This window comes from Theobroma cacao, chromosome 8 (assembly GCF_053813885.1).
Source record: "Theobroma cacao isolate CCN51 chromosome 8, ASM5381388v1, whole genome shotgun sequence".
NCBI lineage: Eukaryota > Viridiplantae > Streptophyta > Magnoliopsida > Malvales > Malvaceae > Theobroma > Theobroma cacao.
This window is the reverse complement of record NC_142646.1, coordinates 11,631,899-11,658,845: the sequence shown is the minus strand read 5'-3', so window position 1 is coordinate 11,658,845 and position 26,947 is coordinate 11,631,899. Positions and strand designations below refer to the sequence as shown.

The window sequence follows — 26,947 nt, the reverse complement described above, 5'->3', positions numbered from 1 at the left end:
ATTATGATTATTTATTTTTAACTATTAATAATTTATAATTTAGTTCAAATATTAATAATTGATAATTAAAATATTAACATTTATTATATTTTATTCATTAATATTTAAAAATATGAATATTTTATTTATAAGTTAAATGTTATTATGATTATTACTTTTTAAATATTAATAATTTATAATCTAAATATTAATATTTTATTTATAATTTAATCATTAATATTTGAGGGTTGTAAATTTTTAAATTTACAAAAGGTAATTTAATCATAATAATTAATAGCTAATACAATAAAGCGAGGTAGGTGTAGTTTCAAAAGACCTTTTACCAATTCTGAGGAATAACTAAAACAAAAGAATGGCTATTCGTTGTTAATTTACCAACAACACAGGGAAAGAAATAGTAATTGGAAGTAGCGGGGAATAGGTTACCAAACGTGGTATAAAGAATTTAATGAAATTAGTACGAGTATGAGAAAAAAGGCAAAGCGGCAAGGGAAAGGGGAGAGGGTGAGGATGATGGAAGGAAACAAGATCCAATCATACGGTAGAGGTGCAATGGTAGGCGTACTCCGCAACGTGACATCTTACCAAACCCCTCCCAAAATATCTTCTGACAAAACCAATTAAAAATTTGAGCCCGACCATTCAAAGTTGGACAACACCACCATCTTCTTTTATTATTTTATTTACGACTTAACATGCGATGGCCATCAACGTAATTCTCCCACCCTTGTCGTCTTTTCTATGTATACTTTGTACAGTATAACCGACTTGCATGCATGTATGTATGTTCATGTTATGTCATGCATGCGGGGGTTTGATATGACGTGACATAGGACCCTGTGATGCGAGAGGAAAATATCATCGCCACGTCATCAGCAATCTAAGCGAACAGCCCCTCTAAAGATATCTTCTCTCTCACCAAAAACTCTACCACCTCTTAAAATTTTCCAAGCTAAGGAAAAATACGTCTTTGCCAAACTGCAGTTTCTTTTTTCCTTTTAGTAATACACTCACATTGTTTATAGCAGAGAGTTAAATCTAAATTAAACCAGGAGAAATATTTAGCCGCTCATACCAAAGCCCAGGTTCTTTCAGTTTCCAACTTCTTCTTCTTCTTCTTGTCTTTTTTTTGGGTCTTTTTTTTCCTTTAACTTTGGAAATTTTCATTTCTGCTTATTATTGTTTTAATTTTTTTAAAAAATGGGTTTTGGGATTTAATCTTAGTTTTTGTTTAGTTTGATGATTTATGGTGTTTTTATATTTGCATTTTTTATCTGTTAATAATTGGTTATTGCTCTTTCTACATGGACTGTCATTTGTAAAATTTGAAGAATTGTTCAGTATTAATCATCAAGTTCATATTTTTATAAACGCTTTGGTAGGTGTGTAGATTATATGTTCTTAGCTTGCTTATGAATCCAATTTCAAGTGATTTGCTTTTTACTCTTACTTTTTGATAAATTTCTTTTTCTTTTTTTTTGGAGTAATTCTGATTATATATTTTCACTTTGTTTTTGCAGTAAGAACATATTTTGATTATCAGTTAAACAGTAATTCACAAGTTTTACAAGGCTTGAGACCGTTAGAGGCAGAGACTTTGTGGAGACTAATAATACTGTTGTAAATTTCCAGTCCTTTTAGAGAGAGATGCAATAGTTTCTCTTGTTGAATTTTCTGCAGGTTCAATACAATTTTATTTTCGTCATTTGATATATTTTTGTGGGAATCCGAGAGCTGCACATGCTTGGGATGTTGAATTACGATATCTTGATTCTTGATTGGTAGCGGTTGCAGAGTGGAAGCTTAGGTTCTGGTGTGTGTTTTGTTGGTTGTTCCGGTGATTGGTTCAAAGGGGTATATTTGGAAGATATATATTGTTCAAGCCACATGGCTAGTCCATCTGAGAGGTGGATTGATGGCCTTCAGTTCTCATCACTGTTCTGGCCTCCTCCACAAGACCCTCAACAACGAAAGGTATCTTAGTTTCTCTCTCTTGGATTTATTTATTGTCCTGTTGTTTGTTTTCTTTGCATGAACCTTTCTGGGTCATTGGATACTAGTTGGATCTTTAAATCTTTTTAAACTTCTTATATTTTCGTTCTTGGTTTACTTGAGAACTTAAGTTGATGAAATAGGTGGCAAAAATCGTAAATGTTTCTGTGTATTAGCTTTAGTAGATGTTGAGGGGAACTTACTTATAATATGGTTCAATTAGAAGCAAAGAGAGGAAGGTTAATTTCCTACCTCCTGAAAAGAAGTAAGGCAGTTTGCATCTTCAGTCATTCTTATTAGATATTAAAGGGTAGATTTTTAGGTGAGAATTTCTTGATCTCACATTTGATTTTGGAGCAAAAATTAATTTGAAATGAGAAGATTAGTTCTATCTATTTCATCTATAATTCATAGGAAGAGTTTACGGCTTAAAACTCCTGACATGGTTGGGGCAGAGACTCTGAGTGATTTTACAAATCTATCACATGCAAGCATTTAATTTTGCTAATAAGCATGAAGCTTCGTTTTCATTTTTCAAGGGAAAACATGAGAAATACATTTTTCTTTCTTTTATTTTTATTTTTTTTATTTTTATTTACTTTGGTAGGTCTATATTTTGGGAGAAAATGCATTAGTAGTATGGTGTTGCCACATTTTAGCACTGAAACGTTGATGGAAGATCTGATTTTAACAGTGAGGCAGAATACTGTGAGCATTTTGAATGTAACCAATTGAAATTTGACAAGGAGGCTCAAAAGATAAATTGATTTATAATTTATTATTATCATTTGAAATATGATAGATGTACTCCATTCCCACAAACCAAAGCATCAACAAGTTGTATATATGCATACATGGATGACAAATAGAATTTCTTATTAGTTTCTTGAGAGGATTTAGAAACTTTTTGGAAGTTGGTTATCAATTATATTCTTGTTGAGGAAAATATGAAATAATACAAGAGGAAATCTTAATGTGTTGCTGCATGGGGATGCGGAATTCATTCTGAAGGAAAGAAATATTTTCTTTTGGTGCACAAGGGGTAAGAATGACAACAGTAGAGAGTTCCTTATCAGAGGGGAATAAGTAGCCAAGATTTCACAGTTGGTACTCTACTATATTATTAATTATTTTTGGCTTTTTAAGTGCAGGGTATGCTAGAGATTGATTTGTTCACATATCTCATAGCAAGCAATGATAAATGAAAGCCCTCTACATGTACTACAGTCAATGGGTTTCAAAGTTCATTCAATCACCTTACTCTGTTTTACTGCAGTCAGGAATCCATTATTACATCCAATATCAACATCTGTTTAAAATTAGTAGTAGGGTAGGTTAGCTATTTTCCCTTCGTCAATCTCGGTTCTCATTTTTGCCCTAGATCTCTAGTTTTAATGTGGAGTTCAGCTCCTAGATGTTCATGGAGCCATCTTAATCATTTGTCTTTTAGAATACATGCAAGGGAATCAAATTGTGAAGCTGCATAATTTTGCTTCTAAATTCACAAATACTCGTTCAAGATGATAACCATATGTAAGTTAATTGAGTTAACATCCTTTGAAGCACAGTCCATGAGAAATTTGCTGTGTAATCAGGGACCTTTTGTTTTCCGTTGATAATTTAAATCAACCTCCAAGCTCCACCAGATTTAACACAATTTGAGTTCGGTCATGTTTTGCAAGATTATATACATGTTTGTGTGTGTGTGTCTGATGATGTTTATAATTCATCAATTTATAAGATTCTTATTAATTTGCTAATGGGTCAATACTTGTTGCAATGATAATAGAGTAAAATTGCTAACCATGATAGTGTGGGTTTAGATCTTGAAGAATCTTACTAATTTGCTAATGGGCCAATACTCGTTGCAGTGATAATAGAGTAAAATTGCTAACCATGATAGTGCGGGTTTAGTTCTTGAGCAGTCATTTTATGCAAAAATGGTAGAGGCAGGACCGTAAATCTTACCTAAGGAACCCACTTCATCTAGACTTATATTGGGTGATGAGTCTTTGGTTCCATTGTAACTTTAAGATGTATCATTGAGCCAAGGATATTATTTCTGTGTGATATCTGCATTTACATCAAGCATCAGTAACTGATTTCAATCAAGTTGGTTGAACTCAAATAAGCATGAAAATTTGTTGTATATCCATTCTACACGGCATTATTTCATGGTCATTCTCCATGAAGTTAAGGAGAATATTTTGGAACAGTTTCTGAATTTAGATTAATTTTCTCATTATGTATTCTTTGAAGATGGCTAAGATTGAGGTTGGTCCAATGTTTGTCTAGCTAAGTAGCATGCTCCTCAAATTAGTCATAGGAAAACACTTTTTTCTGAATTAAAGCGACTTAAGCGCTTGGGTCTGACTATGTAAGTGGACATCTTGGTAGGAGCAAGTCAACTTGTTCTGAGAGCATTTTGGTATAGGCTTCTTGCTAATAGTCATTTATAGGATCTAAGTGGAACAAGTGGGCTTGAATTTTGTAAGAGAATTCAGATGATTATTGGTTATTCAGAAGGGCAGAAATAAAGCTTAAGACTGTTTAGGAGGTTACACTATATAGAGGAGGATTTATATGGAAGGGAGGAAACTTATGATAAAATGTTGGTGACTGGTTATGAAAATACTTACAATTAAATCTGATGGAATGGTAAAATTTTTGTTTAAGCTTCCTCATAGAATGACAAAGAAAGATATTTCTGGAGTAAGGCCAAGCTTGTGTGCTTACTAGATGATTTTTCCTGGGTAAGTGTAGCCATCTTAGGATGTTACAGTTTAGTTATTCTGGGGGATCAAAAAGGTTTATTCGTTGCATCTGTTTTTCATACCTTTTAAATCTGATGAACGGGTGCAAGTCTGGTTTGGTATTGGGCTCTTGGTTTGATTTTTCAATTGTCATTTTGATTTTTGGGGCCTACTCTGATACCATAAAGAAAGGATTGCTGTAGAAGGATAAGTTGGCAGAGTATATATGTTGATTTACTTTTGTTGTTTATATGCATAGATATAGAAAATGTAAAAACATAAAAATAGTGGCCCTCTAAGGTGAAACTATGCATTTACCCGTGTAATATGTTCTAATGTATATGGATATGTCCACAAATATATTTAGAGTTAATTGCAACAAGTGTTGATTGTATCATGGTTTGTTCTTTTATCAATATTGTTGGTATTTAGGGAAAAATTAACCTGAATAAACTCAACTCTTTTTGTTTGACTTTCGCGGTTCCTAAGGCAACATTTTGATATGGAACCAACTTTGGTGATACCAAATATTGCACTTAGAAACTAACTCTAGAATTCTTTACTAAATGATTCTACTTAGACCTCCAATGTGCAATAGCTCAATGGGAGGAGAGTGATGAAATTTAGCTGTAAGCTCTAATGGCTTTTCCCAGAGTTTATAGGAGTTAATATGCTTGCTTCTATAGTATTTTTGTTGAAGGCAATGTAATGGTCTAATGCCTAAAGCATAGGTCCAAACATTTGAATGTTTGAATTGTTTCATGATTTTGACAGGATGTGAGGGAGCTTTGAGTGTTTTATGGATCAACTACCAGCTTTGATATTAAAATTTTTCTATTGTTTGACCTTCTAAGGAAATTTATCATAAATTAGGTTAAATGGGGTTTTCTTTTGTACTGGCGATTTCTTAATTTTAGCCAAGAAGGTTTCTGTTAATGTATGTTGAAGCTTACTATTAGAAGTGGTTACTGGGTGGTTTAGACTGGGTTTTGGTTGTTTTTGGTTCATTGTTCATCAGACTTAGGTTACGTCAGGTTTAGGGCTGATTTTAGAGTCCATTCAGGTTGGTTGAGTTGGGTATTCCTGGTTCAGAAACAGGTTTTGCCACTTTTACCCTGCTAAGATGACTATTGGATTTGTATTTGGGTTTGGTTTGAGTTTGGACCATTGGGTCTTGAGGCTATTGCCTTTTGAAGTCATTTCAGGATGGGCAGGTCATGTAGTTGGCTTTGCTTTTGCCATCTCTACCTGCTGCCTTGTGAGACAATCCTGTTGAATATACCTAAACTTCGAACATCATGTTTATCTTTTCAATCTTCTTCTGTACCTCTTCAAAGTGATTAAAGCTTATTATGGAGGCACTGGATGGGTTGTCTATGATCTATTGAGCAAGGAGAATATCTTGAAATAGAGGTTGAAGGATTGTTAATGGTGGTTTAAAAGAGAATATGGTGTAATTGGCTTAACAATTTGAAGAGGTAGAGGCCAAGCTGTGAAAATTTTGGCTTTAGTAATGACAAGGGTTATTTAATTTGCTAGATGTGCTTGAGGGCTCATTCTGAAGTTAATAGATATAACTTTATTCTGTATATATCATATTGTTTGAACAGCGAGCATTTGTATAGTATGAATGTTTTATAATAATTTTGAGTTAATCCATCCGTGTCTTTTTTGTTCTTTGAATTTACATGATCATCTCTTGCTATTATAAATTTTACATTTTGCATTATGTTTCCTCTTGTTTAGGTTCAAATTACTGCATATGTTGAGTATTTTGGTCAATTCACATCAGAACAATTCCCTGAGGATATTGCTGAGGTATGATTATTTTGTACAACTATTTCGCATCCTGCAGATCATGAAAGGAAATGGGATTTATGCATGTAAACAAAATTTTCTTATTCTTGTAACAGCTTGTTCGCAACCGCTATCCTCACAAGGAACAGCGCCTTTTCGATGATGTTCTGGGTATTGGCTCTTTCTTATTCTGTACTATAGCACAATCATCTATCACAATTAGACCTGAAATTAAAATATTAAAAAAAAAAACATTTTAACTTCAATTATAACTGGAGAATGACCAGTTTTGTGAACTTAATTGGTTTGCAGCAATGTTTGTTCTTCACCATCCGGAGCATGGGCATGCTGTTGTTCTTCCTATTATTTCATGCATCATTGATGGTACACTGGTGTATGATAAGAGTACCCCTCCCTTTGCTTCATTCATCTCCTTAGTCTGCCCAAGTAGTGAGGTAATAGACAAAAAGTTCATCTGGCAATTCCACATTGTTTTTCATGCAATAGAGAAGATTGTCGTTGCTCCACAAACTACATTTGTTCCTGCTCTTCTTTTTATTTGTTACATTCTTAATAGCTCTCTTTTATCTAGTTTGTTCAGTAAAAAAGGGAATTATTGAGGTTGACCAAGAACATAACGGCATTTATTTGTTTAATTTTTTTTGCAGAATGAGTATTCTGAACAGTGGGCTCTGGCATGTGGAGAGATCTTGCGAATTCTGACTCATTACAACCGTCCAATATATAAGATGGAACAGCAAAATAGTGAGACAGATAGAAGCAATAGCAGTGGCCAAGCTACGACAAGTGAACCTGTAGATGGTGAACCATCCTTTCATATACCTTTGATGCAACAGGAGAGAAAGCCTTTAAGGCCCTTATCTCCCTGGATTACTGATATATTGCTTGCGGCACCTTTGGGTATCAGAAGCGATTACTTCCGTTGGTGAGTACTTTTCTATTATAGCTTAGTGTTGTCCTTTCTAAATAGTTTGAAACATCAATTGGCATCTTTATAGATAGAAGCACCTGAACTTTGCAATACCTATGTAGAGCATGTTGGTGGCTGCATTATAACTTTGATTGTTATTTTCTATTTGTGATTCTGACTGTTTTAGTAACGGAGAACAGATATAACGAGCTGAAAAGTTTGCTTCATAAGGTTGACCAAATACAAGCAATGAATAGCCATAGGTAGAAGGTAGGGAACTGTAAGAGTAGCATATTTTCTAGTGTCCCAAAAGTCTACATAAAAATCCCTATTTAAGAACAATAATTACTGCCACTGCAACTGTTCTTGTGAAGCTTATTAAATTCCTGTACCCTAGTAAACCTTAAGGCAGGCTTCCGACTTCAAGAAATAATGAAAGAGCTAACAGTCTGCAACAGTTGATGTAAACCTCTTGAAAGCAATGCCAAGTGGTCATTAGAACTACTTCTGTCAGCATAGACTTTTGTTACAAATGATTCTTTACATTTGGTAACAATTGATAGTCTTTGTTCTCCTTTCAGACTCTCTTCCAGCCACCAAGTTCTCTAATCTGTTTTATTTGATAACAGGAGTTCTTGATATTTTCCAATTCCAACAAAGTTATCATGCAATCTTAAATATTAAAATGTATTAGTATTGTTACCCAACCATCATGCCCTTTTCTCTAGGATTCAGTATCTCTTAAATTGATTTTGATTGTAATCAAGGGCCAAGATTGTTTTCTTCAATCTATCCTTCATTATCTTATTATTTCAATCCTTCCCTTTTCAACTGATGCTCTTCATTCCATAAGCTTCCCTGTTGTTGCTCCATTTAGCTCTGCCTTTGCAATATTCAGCTTTCACTTCTTAGATAAAATCACTTTGCCATGAAGAAATTTCTCATACAAAAATAAGAAGAAAATACAAAAACTGAATGATCTCCATAACAACTGCTGTACATTTTACTGAGGTTCTTCTGATACATTTATACTCAACTGTAGCTTGTTTTGGTGATTATTAATGTAAAAATGAATCAGCATGTTTGTAGCTCTTGCTGGTCCTTGAGATTTAATTTTGTTCCACTGCTGATAGATTTTGACTGTGGAATGCTCTTGGTTTTGAATTGCTGAGAGGAGCTGACAGCCTATTAATAGTCTTGGAAAAAATTTCAGCTTATGACAAAGGCCCTCTAAGTTTCTTCCTTTGAAGGCTTGTGAAATAATTGAGGGAATAGATCCGTTTTAAGGAAGTTAGAAATTGAAAACCAAGCTTGTTTACACTTCTATTTAGCAAAATCAAAAGTAGAAATATGCTGATAGTAAAGATTGCTATTTTACTGTTCTCAAATGAACTACATGGGAGTTTGATGCAGTTGACTAAGACTGACCTGCTGTAAGTGTAATGATGATTCAATTCATGGAAGTTTTAAACACTAGAAAAAAAAAAAGCTCATGGAATCAAGCATGCCTCATCAAATGCCCTCTGGTGGCAATTGTTTCAATAATTTTCTCATTTTAGATGATGTCTTTTGGTACATATGCAGGCCATTCAAGGATGTTATGAGACAGGGTTTTGTGTTGATTTAGAGACTGGCTTTTTTACCTGGGGCATTTCTGGTGAAATGCAGTGTGAGTTTGAAAACAGTATTGGTTGTTTGGGTGCTGAGGCATGACATGACATATGCTAGTAATATGTTGCCAGCTTATTTTCTTTGAATAGGCTGCGTAGCTGGTCAGCTTGTAATTTCTTATGTGATAATGTTATTAATCTGCAGTTCTTCTTTGACAGTGAATCCACTGTAACAGTTGCTTGAAACAGGCTATTAGTTGGAATCATCTTTAGGATTTTTTGAGCAAGTTAGAAGTACCAAATGTTTTTGTGCTTTGTAGATGGGAAATGCTAACTTCACTTTTTATTTCATTTGTAATCAGGATATAATTGAGTGTCTACTTATTTATTTATATTTTGAAAATACACATGTTGGGAGACAATATTTGTTGATTTAACTTCGTTGATTTACTGTTAGATACATACATACAGACACACCCATGCTTAGGATGCCATTTGTAATTGATGACCTTGGGCACCTTTCCATTTTGCAGAAGCTTCTGGTTGTTCACATTTTTTATAGCATTTATCATGTTGCATTATACAATTAGTTATAAATGTCAGCATTTCTTTTAGGGCTGGTTGGTAACTCTTTTTGGTCTCTTTCCCTCCTAAACTTTTTGCCTAGGTTTGAATACTGGACATAAGATTTTCATTTGCATCGTGTATGGAAGGTGTGCTGTTGAGTTATAGGGCCTTTTTAAGAAGAGTTAATCAATGGCAACTAGCTAGTAGTACAATTTCTCATATAACTGCCATTGAGTTTTCATGCTCTTCTGTGATTTGTTCTATATGAATGGATCTCACTGTGTAGAGCTTTATGTGCTTATTACTGAAGCTTACAGTCCTTTACACGTGTTAACAGGTGCAGTGGTGTTATGGGTAAATATGCAGCTGGAGACCTCAAGCCACCTTCAACTGGTTAGTTTTGTATTTTCTGCAAGAATATATGTTGTGATTTTGCATCCTATGATTCTGTTTGTGACCTTTAAGTGAACTAGCTTTTGTTTAACATGCTTGCATGTGAGCATTTGTGCCATTGATGCATTTCTTCAAACTATAAATTTAGGTTCAGGCACAGGCATTTGTGCTATGAACTTGTTTCTTTAAGCAGGAAATCCGGGTTTTAAATATGAAAATTTTCAAGATTTATCATAACGTATTATGAAGATATTACCAAATAAGTCAAGCCTTCAATTATTTAGTTGAAAAAGTTGTAATAGACATGAAAAATTAGAGGATATAGGAATATAAGATTAAGGTGAAAAGCATACATATTTTGTGTATGTGTATGCATGGTACATATATACGCTACAACCAGCATCAACAACAATTAAGAACTACAAATCTTATTAGAGTTAGAAAATCCTATAAATCAAAATTCGGTTACAAGTGATAGGATCTATCTCTCGCTTCATAATCAATCAACTATAGCTATAATGGCAATTGATTTTGTAAACTATGTTTTTCTAGTGGGAAGAAGTAATTTAGGAAATTCTTTAAGGTAGTAAAGGAGTATATACTTTGTTCTGTAAAGAGTAGATGCATGTAATGGTTGATAAGTTGATAGTTGCTGTTTGTCTTAAAATTGACAGTCTAATGAATGGAATCTTGTCCTATTGATGTGCTAGGCCTGGGCAATAGTGGGTTGTAAAATGACTTCAGATAGATATTCTTTCCATTAGAAAAGATTATATAAAGATAATTATGATGAAGTGGTTATTGCTTTCCAGGATATTGTCTTGGCAGTATTGCCAAAGCGAACCTTTATGCAAATTTTTATTTGTGGAGCAGGGTGAAAGTTCCTGTCTTAATCTTTTACCTTGAAGCTTAAGGCATAATTGAGAATATGTTCTGTGGTTAAACTCGTCATGGAAGTGTCATTAGTGGCCTTACTAGTTACTCTCTAGTTATAACATTTCGATTTAATAATATGATGATGCTAATTGATGTGAGAGATTTATAAAATAGACCCGGAATTATTGATGAATTAATGTGTGGGTTGTATGTCAAGATATGGAAATAAAGTTTCTCTTATGTCGGGATTTATTTTTTCTAACCATCAGTAATAAGATATTTTAGGCCTGATGACTCATCAATTGACTATTGTTTTTCAATAGCTTCTTCTCGTGGATCTGGCAAGCATCCTCAGCTTATGCCATCAACTCCAAGATGGGCTGTTGCAAATGGTGCTGGTGTCATTTTAAGTGTATGTGATGAGGAGGTTGCACGCTACGAGACTGCTACTTTAACAGCTGCAGCAGTCCCTGCACTTCTACTTCCTCCCCCAACAACAGCTTTGGATGAGCATCTAGTTGCTGGGCTACCAGCTCTTGAACCGTATGCACGTTTATTTCATCGGTAAATTGCTGAACCTTCAAGAGTTCTTGAACAACTTTGCTCAAGGATATTTGTTTTATAATTGGTGTACATAGTTGTAGCTTGTAAGATTTGTGTTTTGCCATTTATACAGGCATTGAGCAAAGCACTTTCAGAATTATATCTTGATATGGGTGTTTGTTTGAATAAAAATTTCTGTCTTCTTTTAAGAAGGGGTAGAGTTTAGGTTGGGTGTGGAGTGCGATGTAAGTGTGCTTTTGGATTTGTGCACCTTCTATCCCAAATTGACTTGGCCCACAATTTCATGAAACCCTTTGACTTCTTTTTAACGTTTAAACTTTAAGAATTTCTCTAGTACAAAAATCTTTTATATTTAAAGCAAATATGTAAGAAATAACTTATATTATCTGTTTTGGATAAAGAGAAGCTAGGATTTTGGGCTGTCTGGAATCTGTAAGGTAGTATCTTAGGATGTCCCAAAGTGCAAATGGGACATTCCATTTAGGATAGGAGTGTTTATCAAATGCAAATGATGTTAGTACACAAAAGAACAACATTGATGAATATATGTGCTTGATAATGGTCATTGATAAAGAAAATAAAATGATCCCATCCTTCAGTGAAGTAATTTGTGAATTAGATTGGTCTTTGTTTAAGGTTTTGGACAATGTTAATATGTAGATGAATGCCCAACATGTCTAGTTGCGACTGGGTTTAAATGTCTGCGATGACGTAGTTTTCCTCTTTTTTCCTCAATTTTCTCTTATTTCCTGATCAGGTACTATGCCATCGCAACTCCAAGTGCCACCCAAAGACTCCTTCTTGGACTTCTAGAAGCACCGCCATCATGGGCTCCAGATGCACTTGATGCTGCTGTACAGCTTGTGGAACTCCTTCGAGCTGCTGAAGATTATGCTACTGGTATAAGGGTGAGTTAAATGCTTTTCACTGCATATATTTGAATATGCAATGGCGCTTTCTGATTATCAAACTTGATTGTGGTGATGCTCACCTGCCTTATTTTGAATTTTGGTAATCAATATTGTGAGATCCAGGAGGAATTCATGAGCAATGAGCTTAATAAAATTGCAAAATTTGTCAGCATATGTTGTTCAACCGCATTCTAAACCAAATTACATGAAGGTGCTGGCTAATATAGTTGATACAGTCCTTAATGAGATTAATATGAATAAGAATGATTAGTGGTTGTATCAAGGACTTGGAATCAAATCTTGTCTTTAGAAATATTTTGGGGGTTTTCAGTGATGGAGGGTCACCCAATTTGTTGCCCCTCCATTGACCTAGGAAAAAATAATTCTTGTTGGTCAGAGTCTCCATTAGTTAAGTATTACATTTCAGCTTGGCTGACCTATAAAAGCATGAGTTCAAGGGGGTCTGCCTAGTGCTTTTGAAAACAGTTCGTTTTCAGCTTTCTTAGGTTGACATTTTTCAAAAATCAATTATTAATCCATTATTGGTAAAATGTGCCCACCACCATGAATTCATGTAATCCTCTCCTTAATGGGATCATCAAATGTTGATCAGTTTCTCAAGACCCCTTAAAGTATTTGAAGTTGTACTTAAAGCATGAATATGTTGGATCATGATTCCATTCACGTCTTATTAAAGTTTAATCACATAGAGGAGCAAGATAATCACTATACTGAAGGCTCTGCTGGACTACTAACAATTTTTTGTTTTTCTACCACTGAAATCTGATGGAATATAAAGTATCTATGGATAAGACCTATGAATCTTACCAACATTAAATTTCATGGTTCTTTGATGCTTTCTGACCATATTTGGTTGCCCAAAATTGATATATGGAGGGAAGGTAGGGAAGGGTGAATAAAGATTGTGAAATGTGAAAGAAAAAGCTGATTAGGAACTCACTGAATCTGATTTTGAAAATTTTCTTTCCTTCAACTCCCTCAGAAAAAGGAAAACTAAAATGATTATTTTAAAAGTTGCTCACATTACATGTTAAGTGTGCTTGGTAAGGGAAGATTATCATGTTAGGGTTTCAGATTGGGGTGGAAAGTTCACAAAGGCTTCAGGTTAACAGTATAGATGGTTACTAGATTGTTAGGGAAGAAAATGAGGTCACGATTTTTTTTTACTGCAGTAGCCAAAAAACAGTACAGGTTTCATCAGTGCCTTTGGTAAAAGGTTGCTACTGGATTGTAGAAGGTGGTTAGGGGTTCAATGGCTAAGATTTTAGAGATAAAATTATGAGCTCTTATGAAAAAGTGTTGAATAGGTATTTCTAGATGCAGGGGAAAAGTGTTGTGTGCTTTTGTTCTTCATAAAAGCATAGTCATTCAAGGTGGCTGCATTTATATAACTATGTATGGAAGCTAAACATCGCTATTGTTAAGTATCCAACTTAAAACTGGTTGGCAATAGATGGAGAGGCCATCCTGATTACAAGGCTGCAACAAATGCTAAACTTGGCCAATGTGGATAGCACTTAACAGTTATGATACCCACTGTGTTTTTAAAACACCTATGACATAGTCAATTTAACCTGATGGCTTTTTAGGTGAATGTTGTTGTGGTGGAGAACAATCTTCGTGAATGTCAGGAAAGTAAGTCGTGCAACATACGCACTCCTTTGGAGTTCTTTATGAGGAAGCAGTCTGTTCTAGTAGCAATTGTTGATTAGTGGAATAACATATAATTGTCTTGAAAAATTGATGCAAATATGTTTTCAGCTATTACCATTCCATTTCTCATAGCAAATTGCTTTTATTGTTGTTGATGTAGCTTCCACGAAATTGGATGCATTTGCATTTTTTGCGTGCAATAGGGACTGCAATGTCTATGAGAGCAGGTATTGCTGCTGATGCTGCTGCAGCTTTACTTTTTCGCATACTATCACAACCTGCACTGCTATTTCCTCCACTAAGGCAAGTTGAGGGAGTGGAAGTTCAACATGAACCTTCTGGTGGTTATATTTCGTGTTACAGGAAGCAGGTATTAGTGGTCAACCTCAAAATTTTGCATTTATCTTCCATTCTTTAGTTTTTACGTTTCATTTGCTGTGAAGCAGTTCATATGGATGGTTATATTCATGCAATAATGCATGTTGACAATTACTGAAAATTATCTCAAAATTATTGTTCATCAGATAGAGGTGCCTGCTGCTGAAGCAACTATTGAAGCTACTGCCCAAGGGATTGCATCAATGCTTTGTGCTCATGGACCGGAGGTGGAATGGAGAATTTGTACTATATGGGAAGCTGCTTATGGCCTGATTCCATTGAGCTCTTCTGCTGTTGATCTTCCAGAAATTATTGTTGCAACCCCATTGCAGCCTGCTATACTATCATGGAACCTATATATACCTCTTCTTAAGGTACTGGAATACCTCCCACGTGGAAGTCCTTCTGAAGCATGTCTCATGAAGATATTTGTGGCCACTGTTGAAGCAATTCTCCAGAGAACTTTTCCACCTGAATCCTCCAGGGTGCAAACCAGAAAAACAAGATACAGCATAGGTTCTGCCTCCAAGAACCTTGCTGTGGCTGAGCTTCGTACAATGGTCCATTCCCTCTTTTTAGAATCATGTGCTTCTGTAGAGCTTGCTTCACGCCTACTTTTTGTTGTCTTAACTGTGTGTGTTAGCCATGAAGCTCAATTCAGTGGGAGTAAGAGACCGAGATGTGAAGAAAGTTATCCTCCTGATGAGGGCATTGAGGAATCACAGTCACCATCAGAAAGGCCGAGAGACATAAAACCTAGAAAAACAAAAAAACAAGGGCCTGTAGCTGCATTTGATTCTTATGTGCTGGCTGCTGTTTGTGCTCTTGCGTGTGAGCTTCAGTTGTTCCCTTTGGTTACAAGAGGAAGTAATCATTCAACTGCTAAAGATGTTCAAGCTATAGCTAAGCCTGCAAAGTTAAATGGATCTTCTATTGAGTATGGCCATAGTATTGACTCAGCTATTCATCATACTCACAGAATCTTGGCAATTTTAGAGGCACTTTTTTCTCTGAAGCCATCTTCTGTTGGCACCTCATGGAGTTACAGTTCAAATGAAATAGTTGCTGCAGCTATGGTTGCAGCTCATGTTTCTGAACTATTCAGGCGGTCAAAGGCTTGCATGCATGCACTCTCTGTCCTAATGCGATGCAAGTGGGACAATGAAATTTACACCAGGGCATCATCATTATATAATCTCATTGATATTCACAGCAAGGCTGTTGCATCCATTGTTAACAAGGCTGAACCATTAGAAGCACAATTGATACATGCACCTGTTTGGAAGGATTCCCCCGTTTGCTTAGATGGAAGAAAACAAAACAAACGTACAAATACCACTTGCTTTGATCCAGGGCAGTCATCTGCTTCAGAATGTGAAGATTCAACTCATTCAGACAAGAATCTCAGATGTGAGAGAGTGTTAGCATCAGATGAAGGCTCAGGAAATTCCTTGGGCAAAGGAATAGCAAGTTTTCCTTTAGATGCCTCAGATTTGGCCAACTTTCTCACAATGGACAGGCACATAGGATTCAATTGCAGTGCACAAATTCTTCTGAGATCTGTGCTTGTGGAGAAACAAGAGTTATGTTTCTCCGTTGTTTCACTATTGTGGCACAAGCTAATAGCAGCACCTGAAACACAACCAAGTGCCGAAAGCACATCCGCCCAACAGGGATGGAGACAGGTAATCTGATATGTTTCATGCTTCAGAGAATTAATATTTTAAAATCTATTTATCATATTATTATCACCTGATTAAAAGCAATAGAAAATTCTAGTATAATGTTCATTATTGAAACCAATCTTTTGAAATCATTTTTTTTTAAAGTACATGTTGAAAACAACACATGGGCTATATCAGTTGAAATAGTAAATAGGTTGAAAATTTTGTTTCACTCAGTATTTTGCTATAGTGCTCTTTTCTGCATGAATGCATATTTCGTTTAGACTTCGAGTCTAGTTGCATTAGCTGTCGATAGGTGGCCTATGAAATCTTGACATGGGCCTTCCACCAAGGGACTTGGCTCCTCTCCATTATTTTTAGGACCAATACTTCTAACTATGGATGTGATGATGAGTGTTAAAAGTTATAGGTTCAAAGGTATTGAAAGGATCTCACTCCTTTAATAAGACAGAACTTGTGCACTATACAGTGTATGATGAGCCACAGTATACCCCTACTATGAAAGATGTATATCGACAAATCATACTCCATCAAACATGCCCTCCTGCATTATACTGTAGTGTTACAACTTTTAAGAAATCTATTACATACTTAAAGGCTTCCTCATTCTGCCACATGTAAGCTATAGAACAATGGCCATGTTTTCAATCTCCCAACCCATGTGAGTCAAACTGTGCAAAAGAAAAAACAAGAGCCCATGAGTCAGTCAAACTCAAATCTCTTTTGCCCATGAGTTAGTGAAGCCATGTTTTGAACCTGGGAGTTTTAGACCTCTGTCAGTCAAATGACGCCCAGCCTTAAAGAAAGGATTTCAAATCTCTGACATGGCTTCTGAAATATGAGTAATAAAAAATTGCACTCCACCGTGTTGAGGTGGGTACATTTCTCTAGTATAGATAATAGTAAAGGGTTCGCACAATGCAGCAGCTGTAAAATTTGTTTTTTATAAGATAGGCAAATATTTCTCTTTCTCTTTTTATAATGTGTAAGAGAAATTTTGGTGAAGGAAAATAATAAAAATTGATTGACCAAATCAATCTTTGGTCTCTGTTTCTGTTCTATTTATTACAAATCATATATATTTTATATAATTAAAAAGAAAAAAGAAAGGAAGCAATAAATGGAAGGAGGAAAAATGGAAGATAAGGGGAAAATAAGGAAAAAAAAGTATAAATTATGTTTTTGTTCAATTTTTTTCTCTTTTTACGTTTAACCCAATGTTTTTAGTTTTAACTTCTTTCTTGTCCATTTTTCTAGCATATTTTTCTCATTTTCTTTTCTTCAATCTCCTAATGTACTGTTCTCTACCTATAGCTCTTCCTCACCCCTATCCCCTTTCTCCTCATTTCCCAGGTGCCAAAAAATTATAAATAATATAAAAAAAATAGAAATACTTTTAGTACAAAAAAATGAAAGAAAAAAAAAATCAAAGAGACCATGTGTCAACCAACTATTTGTAGTCTTTTGGTTTCATATGGTTATAAATTTATTTATTTATTTTTGAAACACGTTTTTTAAGAATGTATGAAATTTTGATGGCTGCCTGAATGTTAGACTAAGCCTTTCGTTAGATGCATTTTGTAAATTGAATGAACTGTTTTCTCTACACCATGAGCCAGTTGTCTGACTTGGTTTCTGTACCAGTTTGGAAAGGATACAATATCAATATAGGGGTTGCAATTTGTGTTGGTGGGTCATGTCAACAAATGGGTATAAAAGGATATAGATCAACCAAACACAACCCATTTGACTAATTGTGTCATAACCCTCAATACAAACACACTCTGTTTATCAAACAAGGAACACAGCATGACCTGTGTAACATGTTTGATAAATAAGTCACATCAGTTTGGGTTAACAAGAACTTGACTATTTAACATGTTTAATTAGATAGGTCCTAAATAGGTAATTTCAACATGATTATATTGTTCTTTTTGTACTAGTATATTATCCTTACATTTCTATGGATATTACTTAATGACTGAGGTCTTATAGACATTGGAACTATTAATATGTGTCAATTTTGGGTTAAGCAGGTCAACCTAAATATTGCATGGTTATTTTTATGCTACTCGAGTCAATTTGATTTTGACACAAATCTGTTAAATACTAAACCTGCAAACTTCACATTGGGTTGGAGTTGTGTTTATGGGTACTGTTACTTATTGCCACCTTGAGTATCCAAGGTCATACAGGGTCTTTTTCCTTCAGATGTTGAAGGGGCTGGACTGATTCCATCCAACTTTTAGAGAATGCTGGATAGTTTCTTACATTCTAGATACTTGCCTATAGTGTTGGGTTGTTTTTTTTACTCACAGTTCCACATTTGTGTAAGGTGTAGCATTTTGAAGCCCTATAATTCTTTTTCACCAATCTTTGGTTGAATGCATAATGCATTAAATAGAGATGCGAAAGAAATCTTAGGTATAAGCTCATTTTTTATGGTATTGGAAAATCCATTGTGAATAGAAAACAGAAATTAATTTCTGTGTAATCCATATGTTAGTATGGTGTTGCTTCAAGTCTTCAAAACTTCAATAGCATTGTACTATGTCGGAGTGTGAAAGTATTTGACTGGACATATTTTATCTTTTCAAAATCCATAAAAGAAATTCACGTTGACTGATGTTATAAATGGTTTTTTATTTTTAAACAGAAATTGTGATTCGTTATACTTGTGTGGTTTGGGTACATTCTGCGATGCAAATATATTTTAACTGAGACTAATGAGAGAGTGCATTTGAGAACAGTTGACACAGTACATCTGTTTTCCCTATGGTTCATCTGTAAATTCATCAGTATAATTTCATTGCAATGTATTTGTCTGACTACCTTGGATGGAATTAGGTGGTTGATGCATTGTGCAACGTCGTATCAGCATCACCGACAAAAGCAGCCACAGCAGTTGTTCTTCAGGTCCAGATTTTGTTCATCTTGTATATATTAGTCTAAAATTAAGAAGAGGAAACATCCTGCTTTTCTTTATGGCGGCTGACTTGAACACCATATGTTTTGTTTAAGGTGACACCAATTTGTAATTAGGGTAATAAAATCCAGATCTATCATTTATGATACAACACCTCTGGATAACGGGATGAACTGTCATCTGGATGGTGTCCAAATCAGCAGCCATAAATTGCCTTATTGTCTTTTTTTTTTTTTTTGTTTTTTAACTTTGTTTTCTCTATTTGTTTGGTCATTTTTATGGCCTTGTGTTCTTGTCAGGCGGAGAGGGAGTTTCAGCCTTGGATTACCAAAGATGATGATCAAGGCCAGAAGATGTGGAGAATCAACCAGCGGATCGTGAAGTTGATAGTGGAACTAATGAGAAATCATGATAGCCCAGAATCCTTGGTAATTGTGGCTAGTGCCTCTGATCTACTTCTACGTGCCACAGATGGGATGCTTGTTGATGGGGAAGCTTGCACTTTACCCCAGCTGGAGGTACTGTCTCAAATTATTGTCTCTTATAATTTGTCATTCACCAATCACCAGTCTTTCTAATTGAAGGTTTGTGATATTGTGAATCAAATGTATTCTGTTGTTCTCAAAGCTTTGTTAATATCTTTAGTTTTTATCTTAAAATGGCAGCTGCTGGAAGCAACAGCTAGAGCAGTTCAGCCAGTGTTAGAGTGGGGAGAATCTGGACTGGCAGTTGCAGATGGACTTTCAAACCTGTTAAAGGTGAGCAATTGCCCTTTATTGGCATAGTCAATTTGATATACTCTAGAGTGAAACAGAGCGAGTAGAAAAGGAAGAAGTTCTTTCTTCTTTCCCTTGATGTCGCTGCAAGATCTGTGCTGATGTGATCTTTAATCTGTCAATACATGCAGTGTCGTCTACCAGCTACAACTCGATGTCTTTCTCATCCAAGTGCACACGTTCGTGCTCTCAGCACATCAGTCCTTCGCAATATTTTGCATGCAGGTTCAATTAAACCTAATTCTAAGCAGGTGGAAATAAATGGCATCCATGGTCCCTCTTACCAGTACTTTAGTGTAGGTGTCATTGACTGGCACACTGATATTGAAAAGTGCTTAACATGGGAAGCTCATAGTCAACTTGCAAGAGGAATGCCTATACGATTTCTGGATACTGCTGCCAAAGAATTAGGCTGTAGTATTTCTATATAACATCAATTAACTTTTCTTCGGATTATCAGTGTAAGTATCTTTTTCTCTTGAAGCGAGACAACAAAGAGGAATAGACTTTTTCAAGTGGGTTGAAGGATATGGGTATGGGCAGAAATGTACCTCTTCAAATAGTCCTAGGAATGAAGCCTTTGAATGTCATGAAATTGTTCAAGCAAAAGGATGGTGTATGGTGAACTGCCTCCCTGAGGTTTCATGTGTCTAATCTGACTTTGCTTTAAGCTTAGCTTTGTATGATATAGGCCCAGGTTTCAATCTATTGTTTGGATTCAGTTAACTTGGACAGTTATTCGGTTAGCATGGAGTGATAAACCCATACAGCTTCTGCTCAGTTTCAATTTCGGTTTCTTCCTGTATTTCAGTGCTTTGGATGTATTGCTTCCTGTGTCCTTCTCTTGCTGGTAATATTACAAAATACTTCACTCAAATTTCTTTTTTTAAACACTGCTACATGCTAAAACAAACATAAATACATGATAATATTCTTCTTAAATTGAAAAATGTATATTTTAAAAATTTTATTGTAAAACAACTGGGTTTCCTAAAATTATTAAAAGAAAAAATCCGAAGTTGGAGTAACAATGAGGATTGCTTGTCATTAAAAATAAAAAATATTTTATGATTCTAAAAGAAGAAGTTTTGGCCATACAAGGACAACCCAAAAAGAAAAATCAGATAAATCTAAATCTTGTACCGAGATGAATAAGAATTAAGAGCCCCTGATACAAGGTTACCTCCAATATTACCCATAAAACCACATTATTCACTATCCACGAGTTCTTCAAATAATCCATCGGAATTTTTCATTATGTTATTTACATTGAATGCTTTAATGTTGCATATTATATTAGGCATTAATACCAATTAAGTTTGATGCTTATTTTATTGTTATTTAATGCTCAAAACAATTTATTAGAAAAGATGAGAAAATGGTTCTTTGAAAATTTTCTAAACATAAAAAATTACAAAAAGAAAAAATATTGTGTGGTTTGAGGTAGAATAAATTTGCCCCAAGTTTAAAGCTTGTCACAGTCAATTATCCTGTGTTTTTTCGGGCAACATTTTTACTGAACAAAACCATAAGGAACAAAAGTATTAAACAGGTCCAAAACCCAGACAAGAAGTATGGCAAAAAAGCAAAACAGAGATTAAAGAATAATTATAACCCAAAATGCTGAAGGAGAATCACACTGTCAAAACTGCAAGTGAAAGCACATATCAAGAAATTTTTTACCCTTTTGACAAAAGATGTGGAGAAAATGATTTAGTACATGTTTGGCTAGCTTTTTTTTTAACTTATCTATCTCTTAAAAGTAAAAGTCAGGTCAAACATGATTTTTTGAGAAGCTCTTAAAAAAAATAACTTTTTTTTAAGAACAAAATTTTTAAAAAAAGAACTAAAAAAACTCCAAGGAGGAGCTTTTTCTTCTCTTCTTTTAAAAATACAAGAGAATTTTTATTTTTGTTTTAAAAATATCTTCATTTGTTAAAAATAATTACAATATTACCCTATAAAAAAAATACCTTCTATGATAATTTTAATAAAAATTATGACTTATAAAAAAGAATTTATAAAAAGAATTTACCAAACAACTTTAACTTAATTTTAAAAGTTATTATTTTTCATAAGAGTTTCATAATAGCTTTTAAGTTAGAAAAAAGTTAGGCCAAACAGACTCTTAAAGTCAAACCAACTCCATCAAGCTTTCCCTCCTCTAAACCTCTCACAACAAAAAAAGTTAACACTAAGAACATTAAGGACATGTGAGTTTTGACTTAGCAACAGCCTTTTTCATTACTAAAGAGCAACCGACCACTGCAGACTGCACATAAAAACCATTTATTAGGATCGTTATAAAACCTAGCTTGATTAGAAAAGACCCTTTTCATTTAAACAAAATCCAATCAATTTCCTTACAAATTGATCAAGTTCATAATCCAAGATAAATTAAGCCTAATTAGCATATACATTAGTCAACATAACTTAAAAAACCAAAAATTTGTCACTACTTACAATCACATAAAAAAGCATTACTAGAGATATCCGAACATACAATGAAGAGAAAAATGTGTACATTTAAGATTACTGCCTCAACTAGTAATCAACGTCCACAATCTTTCAACACTAGGAAGTGATCATTAGATTCATTCAAAACTTGTAAAATACTAGACAAATCATACTTATCTTGAGCCTTAGGAAAACGATATAGACAATTCAAGTAGCCTTGTATTATCACTCCATCTACTCACCAATTGTTCGCTCTTACGGTACACCTACTTAAATATGCGATGATAAAGTTAATATAAGATCTCAGTCTCCTTGCAAATGCCAATAGTGTTGGTATATACCCTTGAGCCAATTGGATTGATCAAGGAATATATATCTTGTCATTTAATTCATACTTAATCGCATAACTATATATAATAAATGTTTTTCTTCATGTTAGCACAATAATAAGGAGTTATTAAGTGCTAATTGGATGAAGCCCATGAAACATAAAGGCCTTACAAGAGAATTGCAAAGTTATTATAATTATGAGATCACTATGCATCAAAACTATATTCCTAAAATTGTTCATAATCATTGTATTGTCAAGACAAGGCATTGACAATACATAAAGACTAGTACATGTTAAGCCTCCTTACTTGGGAAGTAAGCAATCGATCTTATAGATTGAAGTATATAAGATATCTGAGGATAACATGTAGGTGCTTATTAAAGAACGAGTTCACTGAACATGATCTGCTATGAGAACTCCATTTGGTATTTCACTCAAGTGTCTATAGAAAATGTTTTCATGTGATAGCTGTGCAACTAGTCCTTGGACTTGAGACATCAGGTTATCTTATATGGGGAATGACATACTTTGATTTCACCCCTACGGATCTGGAGGCGACCATATGCCTAAACAGGGTGTTTTTGTGTATGTCATGAAGCATGCAAAGGTGAATGAGTGTCAAGAGAGAATTCATCAACCCAAGTGATATAAAGGGATGTATCTCACTTGTTCTCAATTTTTGATTAACTTATATAAAGTCTTTGGCCAAAGCATGATGAATTTGAGGAAAGTTATTTTCCTAAATTCTTAAGGTTAGTCATGAATTATGCGAACTAATATGGAATGTAATAAGTAGATACCAAGCCATACTTAATGACATATCCGAGATATTTGATGAAATGATCATATTGCACTGAGAGACTTATCACTAAAGGCTTTGTCAAATTCTTTAATTGACTCTCTAACATTTGGGTGGTCATGATGTATTGCTAGATGCCACTCATGATCTGTAAATATAAAATCAATTATCAAATTGATATTTGATTAGGATTTATATTTATTGCCAACATGTTAGAATCCTAATAGGTCACACACATTAAGTGACATGACTGGGATTAAATTAGGATAATTAATTAAGTTGGACTTAATTGAAAAGATCACAATAAAGTAGAAAATTAATTAAGTTCATAGAGATTTAATTAAATTAAAATACAATTGTTGTATTTAGGGTTACAACTTAGTTTGGCTATATAAATATGTTATGTTAGCAAACTAAAACTCTAAGCCTCCAACAACTTCTTAGCCATTTCATAAAATAAGAAAAGAAAAATAGTTTTCTTTGTTTGACAAAAATAAGATTCGGCAAGAATTTTTTATTCTTTTGTTTTAGAAACAAAACTTGCTAGGACAAGTAAAATCCTACCTTTGAGAAGGTCTTATTCGGTCACTATGTGGATTACTGTTAGAGGCTAAACACTTGGGTGGCTGAAGATTTGACAAATCCTAAAGGTGAAAAGCAAATATTTTGAATTTAATTGGCTCTTAATTACGATATCTAGAGCAAGGTACGTAACTATTAAACTTATGAGTGTTCATAATTAATTTGAAAGTTACATGAAAAACATAACCATTGATCTTGTAGGATTTGACTGTTTCTCTGATTAAATACTAGTTTATTTTTTCACTGCGTTATATTTTTAATTTATTGATTATTTTCATATTTGAGAACGAGGTTGAATCCCAGCAAATAGTTCCTAAGAGTAATCTTCTAACCTAAGAATCAAGGACGTTAAAGGCAAAAACTAATTAAGTGCAACATATTGCATGAAAACCTTAAAAATCAAGATATTCTAAAACCTTAAAACAACAAATAAGAAAATGCAGTTGCTAATAAGTTTCTTTAAAAAAAAAAAAAGAAGAAAAACTTATCGTGGGACTTAACCCAACACTCCATGTAAATAGTACCAAAATCTTGACATTATATATTTCTGTATTATGAAATCTAAATGTAGAACCATCTATTAAACCAGAATAAATAACCATATATTAATATGAAAAACATATTTAATCAAAAGCCTAAAAGAATCTACAAACAATCATTGCAAGGTCAAATAAGAACAAGGCATACTCGCTAAGCAATTGCATTAACAGTGTTCAAAATTCCAAGAGTGCGGACCTTAAATGTCCCCCACATTGAAATTAGCCTTTCTCTTCATTTGATTTGCCCATTTCTTAGCCCTTTTGGTAGTCTCGTGGAGGGACACTCGAGCCAAGTCTCATTACTCTTCTCATGCTCAAGTGCACTTGTAGGTGTTAGGGGTTGGACTAGAGTAGTCCACTACTCTTGTGCTAGGTGAGTGAGGCTGTTGCCCAATAACTATCTCGAATGGGCTTTGCTTAGTGGACTTGCTGTGTTGTAGGTTATGTGAGAATTGCACCCTGTCGAGCCATCGAGGTCAGTTTGTCTATGTGTTGTGCAAGAAATGTCGTAGGTAGAGCTCTGACAATGCATTCACTTGTTTGGCTTGCCCATTGGACTGCGAATAATAACTAGTGGAACAATATAACTTATACCCCAATAGTTTGAACAGTTTAGTCCAAAACTTGCCCATGAATTGGCCACCCATAGTGGTTGGTTTTTTTTCTGAAAAATGTTGTTAAAAATTTTTAAAAAAAGATGAAAAAAATGCAAACCGACTTGACGGACCGAATAGTGGTCGGCTTCGATTTTGTTGGTTCTTAAGCCTTTGTTGATCAATTCAACTTTAGTTTAAGATATGTCATTTTGTTTGATTTTTGATTATTTTTGGTCCAAACTGACTGATGGTTCTCCCTTAAACCACATGGATGATTACATGGTAAATTAATTGAGTTATTAGTAATATCAACATTTTTTCATTCAAATTAGGTTTCAGTGACACAAAATAATAAGTAAAATAACAAGTTGATGATGTGATTGATATTTCTAAAAGAACAAAAATTTAAGTAGTGTTGTGAAAATATAACTTAAAAGAATAATTGAAGAAAGAGAAAAAAGAAAGTATATAGAGGGAGAAAGAAAATGATATCGAAATGTGTGTTTACAAATGAAGTGAAGGGTCTATTTATAGGCAAATAACTCCTTATCTCGATAGAATTTATAAGATGAAGATAATACTAAGAGATTAGATATATTAAACCCTAATGTTGATCCAATCTAATTTACATCCAAAACTAGATATAGATAACATAAATGGATATTCACAAAAATATTCATAACACTCCCCCTTAAATATCCATTATATTAAGAATATGCCTCGTTAAAACCTTACAAAGAAAAAACCTCAAGAAAAAAAAAATTCAAGTGAAGGAAAAAGAGTACATAATTCTTTTCAAGAATATGCTTTTGAAATACTGCTTTATTAAAAACCTTATCAAGAAAAACTCAGTGGGAAAAATGTTGATGAAAGAAAAGAGTATAATGCATATTTAACTTTCCCTGATGACTGCATTATTTAAGATCTTTAAAATAAAGTATTTAGATTTTTTGTACCAACTTTTTGAATATTGCAGTAAGAAGGGCTTTAGTAAACAAATATGCTAGATTGTTACTTAAACGAATTTGTTGAACACTAATATCACCCTTTTCTTGAAGATCATGAGTGAAGAAGAATTTTGGTGAAATATGTTTTGTTCGATCGCCTTTAATATATCTTTCCTTTAACTGTGCTATGCAAGTAGTATTATTCTTGTATAATGTTGTTGAATTTTTTTTCTTGGTTGACAAGCCATACGTTTCTCAAATATGTTGAGTGACAGATCTTAACCGAACACATTCATGACTTACCTCATGAATTGATAAAATTTTTGCATGGTTAGAAGAAGTAACAACTATAGCTTGTTTTATAGAACGTCATAAAATAGCTGTACCTCCAAATGTGAACAAGTAACCTATCTGGGATCGAGTTTTGTATGGATCAAATAAATATCCTACATCTATATAATCAATTAAATCTGATTTTAATGCATTTGAATAATATAAGCCCATATCTATTGTTCTTCAGAGATATCAAAGTATATGTTTAATTCCGTTCCAATGTCTTTGAGTTAGAGAATAACTATATCTTGCTAATAAATTCACAGCAAATGGTATATCAGGTTGTGTATTGCTAGCAAGATATATTAGTACTCCAATTGCACTAACATATGGTACTTCAGGACCAAGAAGTTTTCCATTATCCTCACGAGATCAGAAAGGGTCTTTTTCACATCTAGTGACCTTACAACTATTGATGAATTCAATGGATATGAGTTGTCCACATAGAATTGTTTTAGCACTTTTACTATATAATTAGATTGATGAATAGAAATTTCATTTGTAAAATGTTCAATTTGAATATCCAAACA

At 34.1% G+C, this 26,947-nt stretch overlaps 1 protein-coding gene across 4 annotated transcripts; it reads left to right on the top strand.

Annotated features, from left to right (window-relative positions):
- Positions 1 to 918: 918 nt before the first annotated feature.
- Positions 919 to 20,620, top strand: GI (gigantea protein (GI)). 4 transcript variants are annotated; one of them, XM_088809226.1, is made up of 16 exons: positions 919 to 1,085; positions 1,521 to 1,620; positions 1,795 to 1,974; positions 6,492 to 6,563; positions 6,659 to 6,713; positions 6,855 to 6,997; positions 7,211 to 7,488; positions 9,988 to 10,043; positions 11,243 to 11,483; positions 12,241 to 12,391; positions 14,229 to 14,438; positions 14,593 to 16,131; positions 18,979 to 19,047; positions 19,357 to 19,575; positions 19,723 to 19,815; positions 19,965 to 20,620. In XM_088809226.1, exons 3-16 carry the CDS (start codon positions 1,888 to 1,890, stop codon positions 20,262 to 20,264), a joined length of 3,513 nt encoding a protein of 1,170 aa, XP_088665352.1. In that variant the 5' UTR covers positions 919 to 1,085; positions 1,521 to 1,620; positions 1,795 to 1,887; the 3' UTR covers positions 20,265 to 20,620. The 4 variants fall into 4 exon arrangements, with proteins under 4 accessions (XP_088665352.1, XP_088665353.1, XP_017981039.1 ...); XM_088809227.1 differs by having other exon boundaries at positions 1,786 to 1,974; XM_018125550.2 differs by having other exon boundaries at positions 1,521 to 1,680.
- Positions 20,621 to 26,947: the final 6,327 nt, after the last annotated feature.

Coding starts and splice junctions, on each gene's coding strand:
- GI (XM_088809226.1), top strand. CDS start 1,888: ATGGCTAGTCCATCTGAGAGGTGGATTGATGGCCTTCAGTTCTCATCA. Junction 7,489..9,987: donor AGAAGCGATTACTTCCGTTG/GTGAGTACTTTT, acceptor ACGTGTTAACAG/GTGCAGTGGTGTTATGGGTA. Junction 16,132..18,978: donor CCCAACAGGGATGGAGACAG/GTAATCTGATAT, acceptor GGATGGAATTAG/GTGGTTGATGCATTGTGCAA.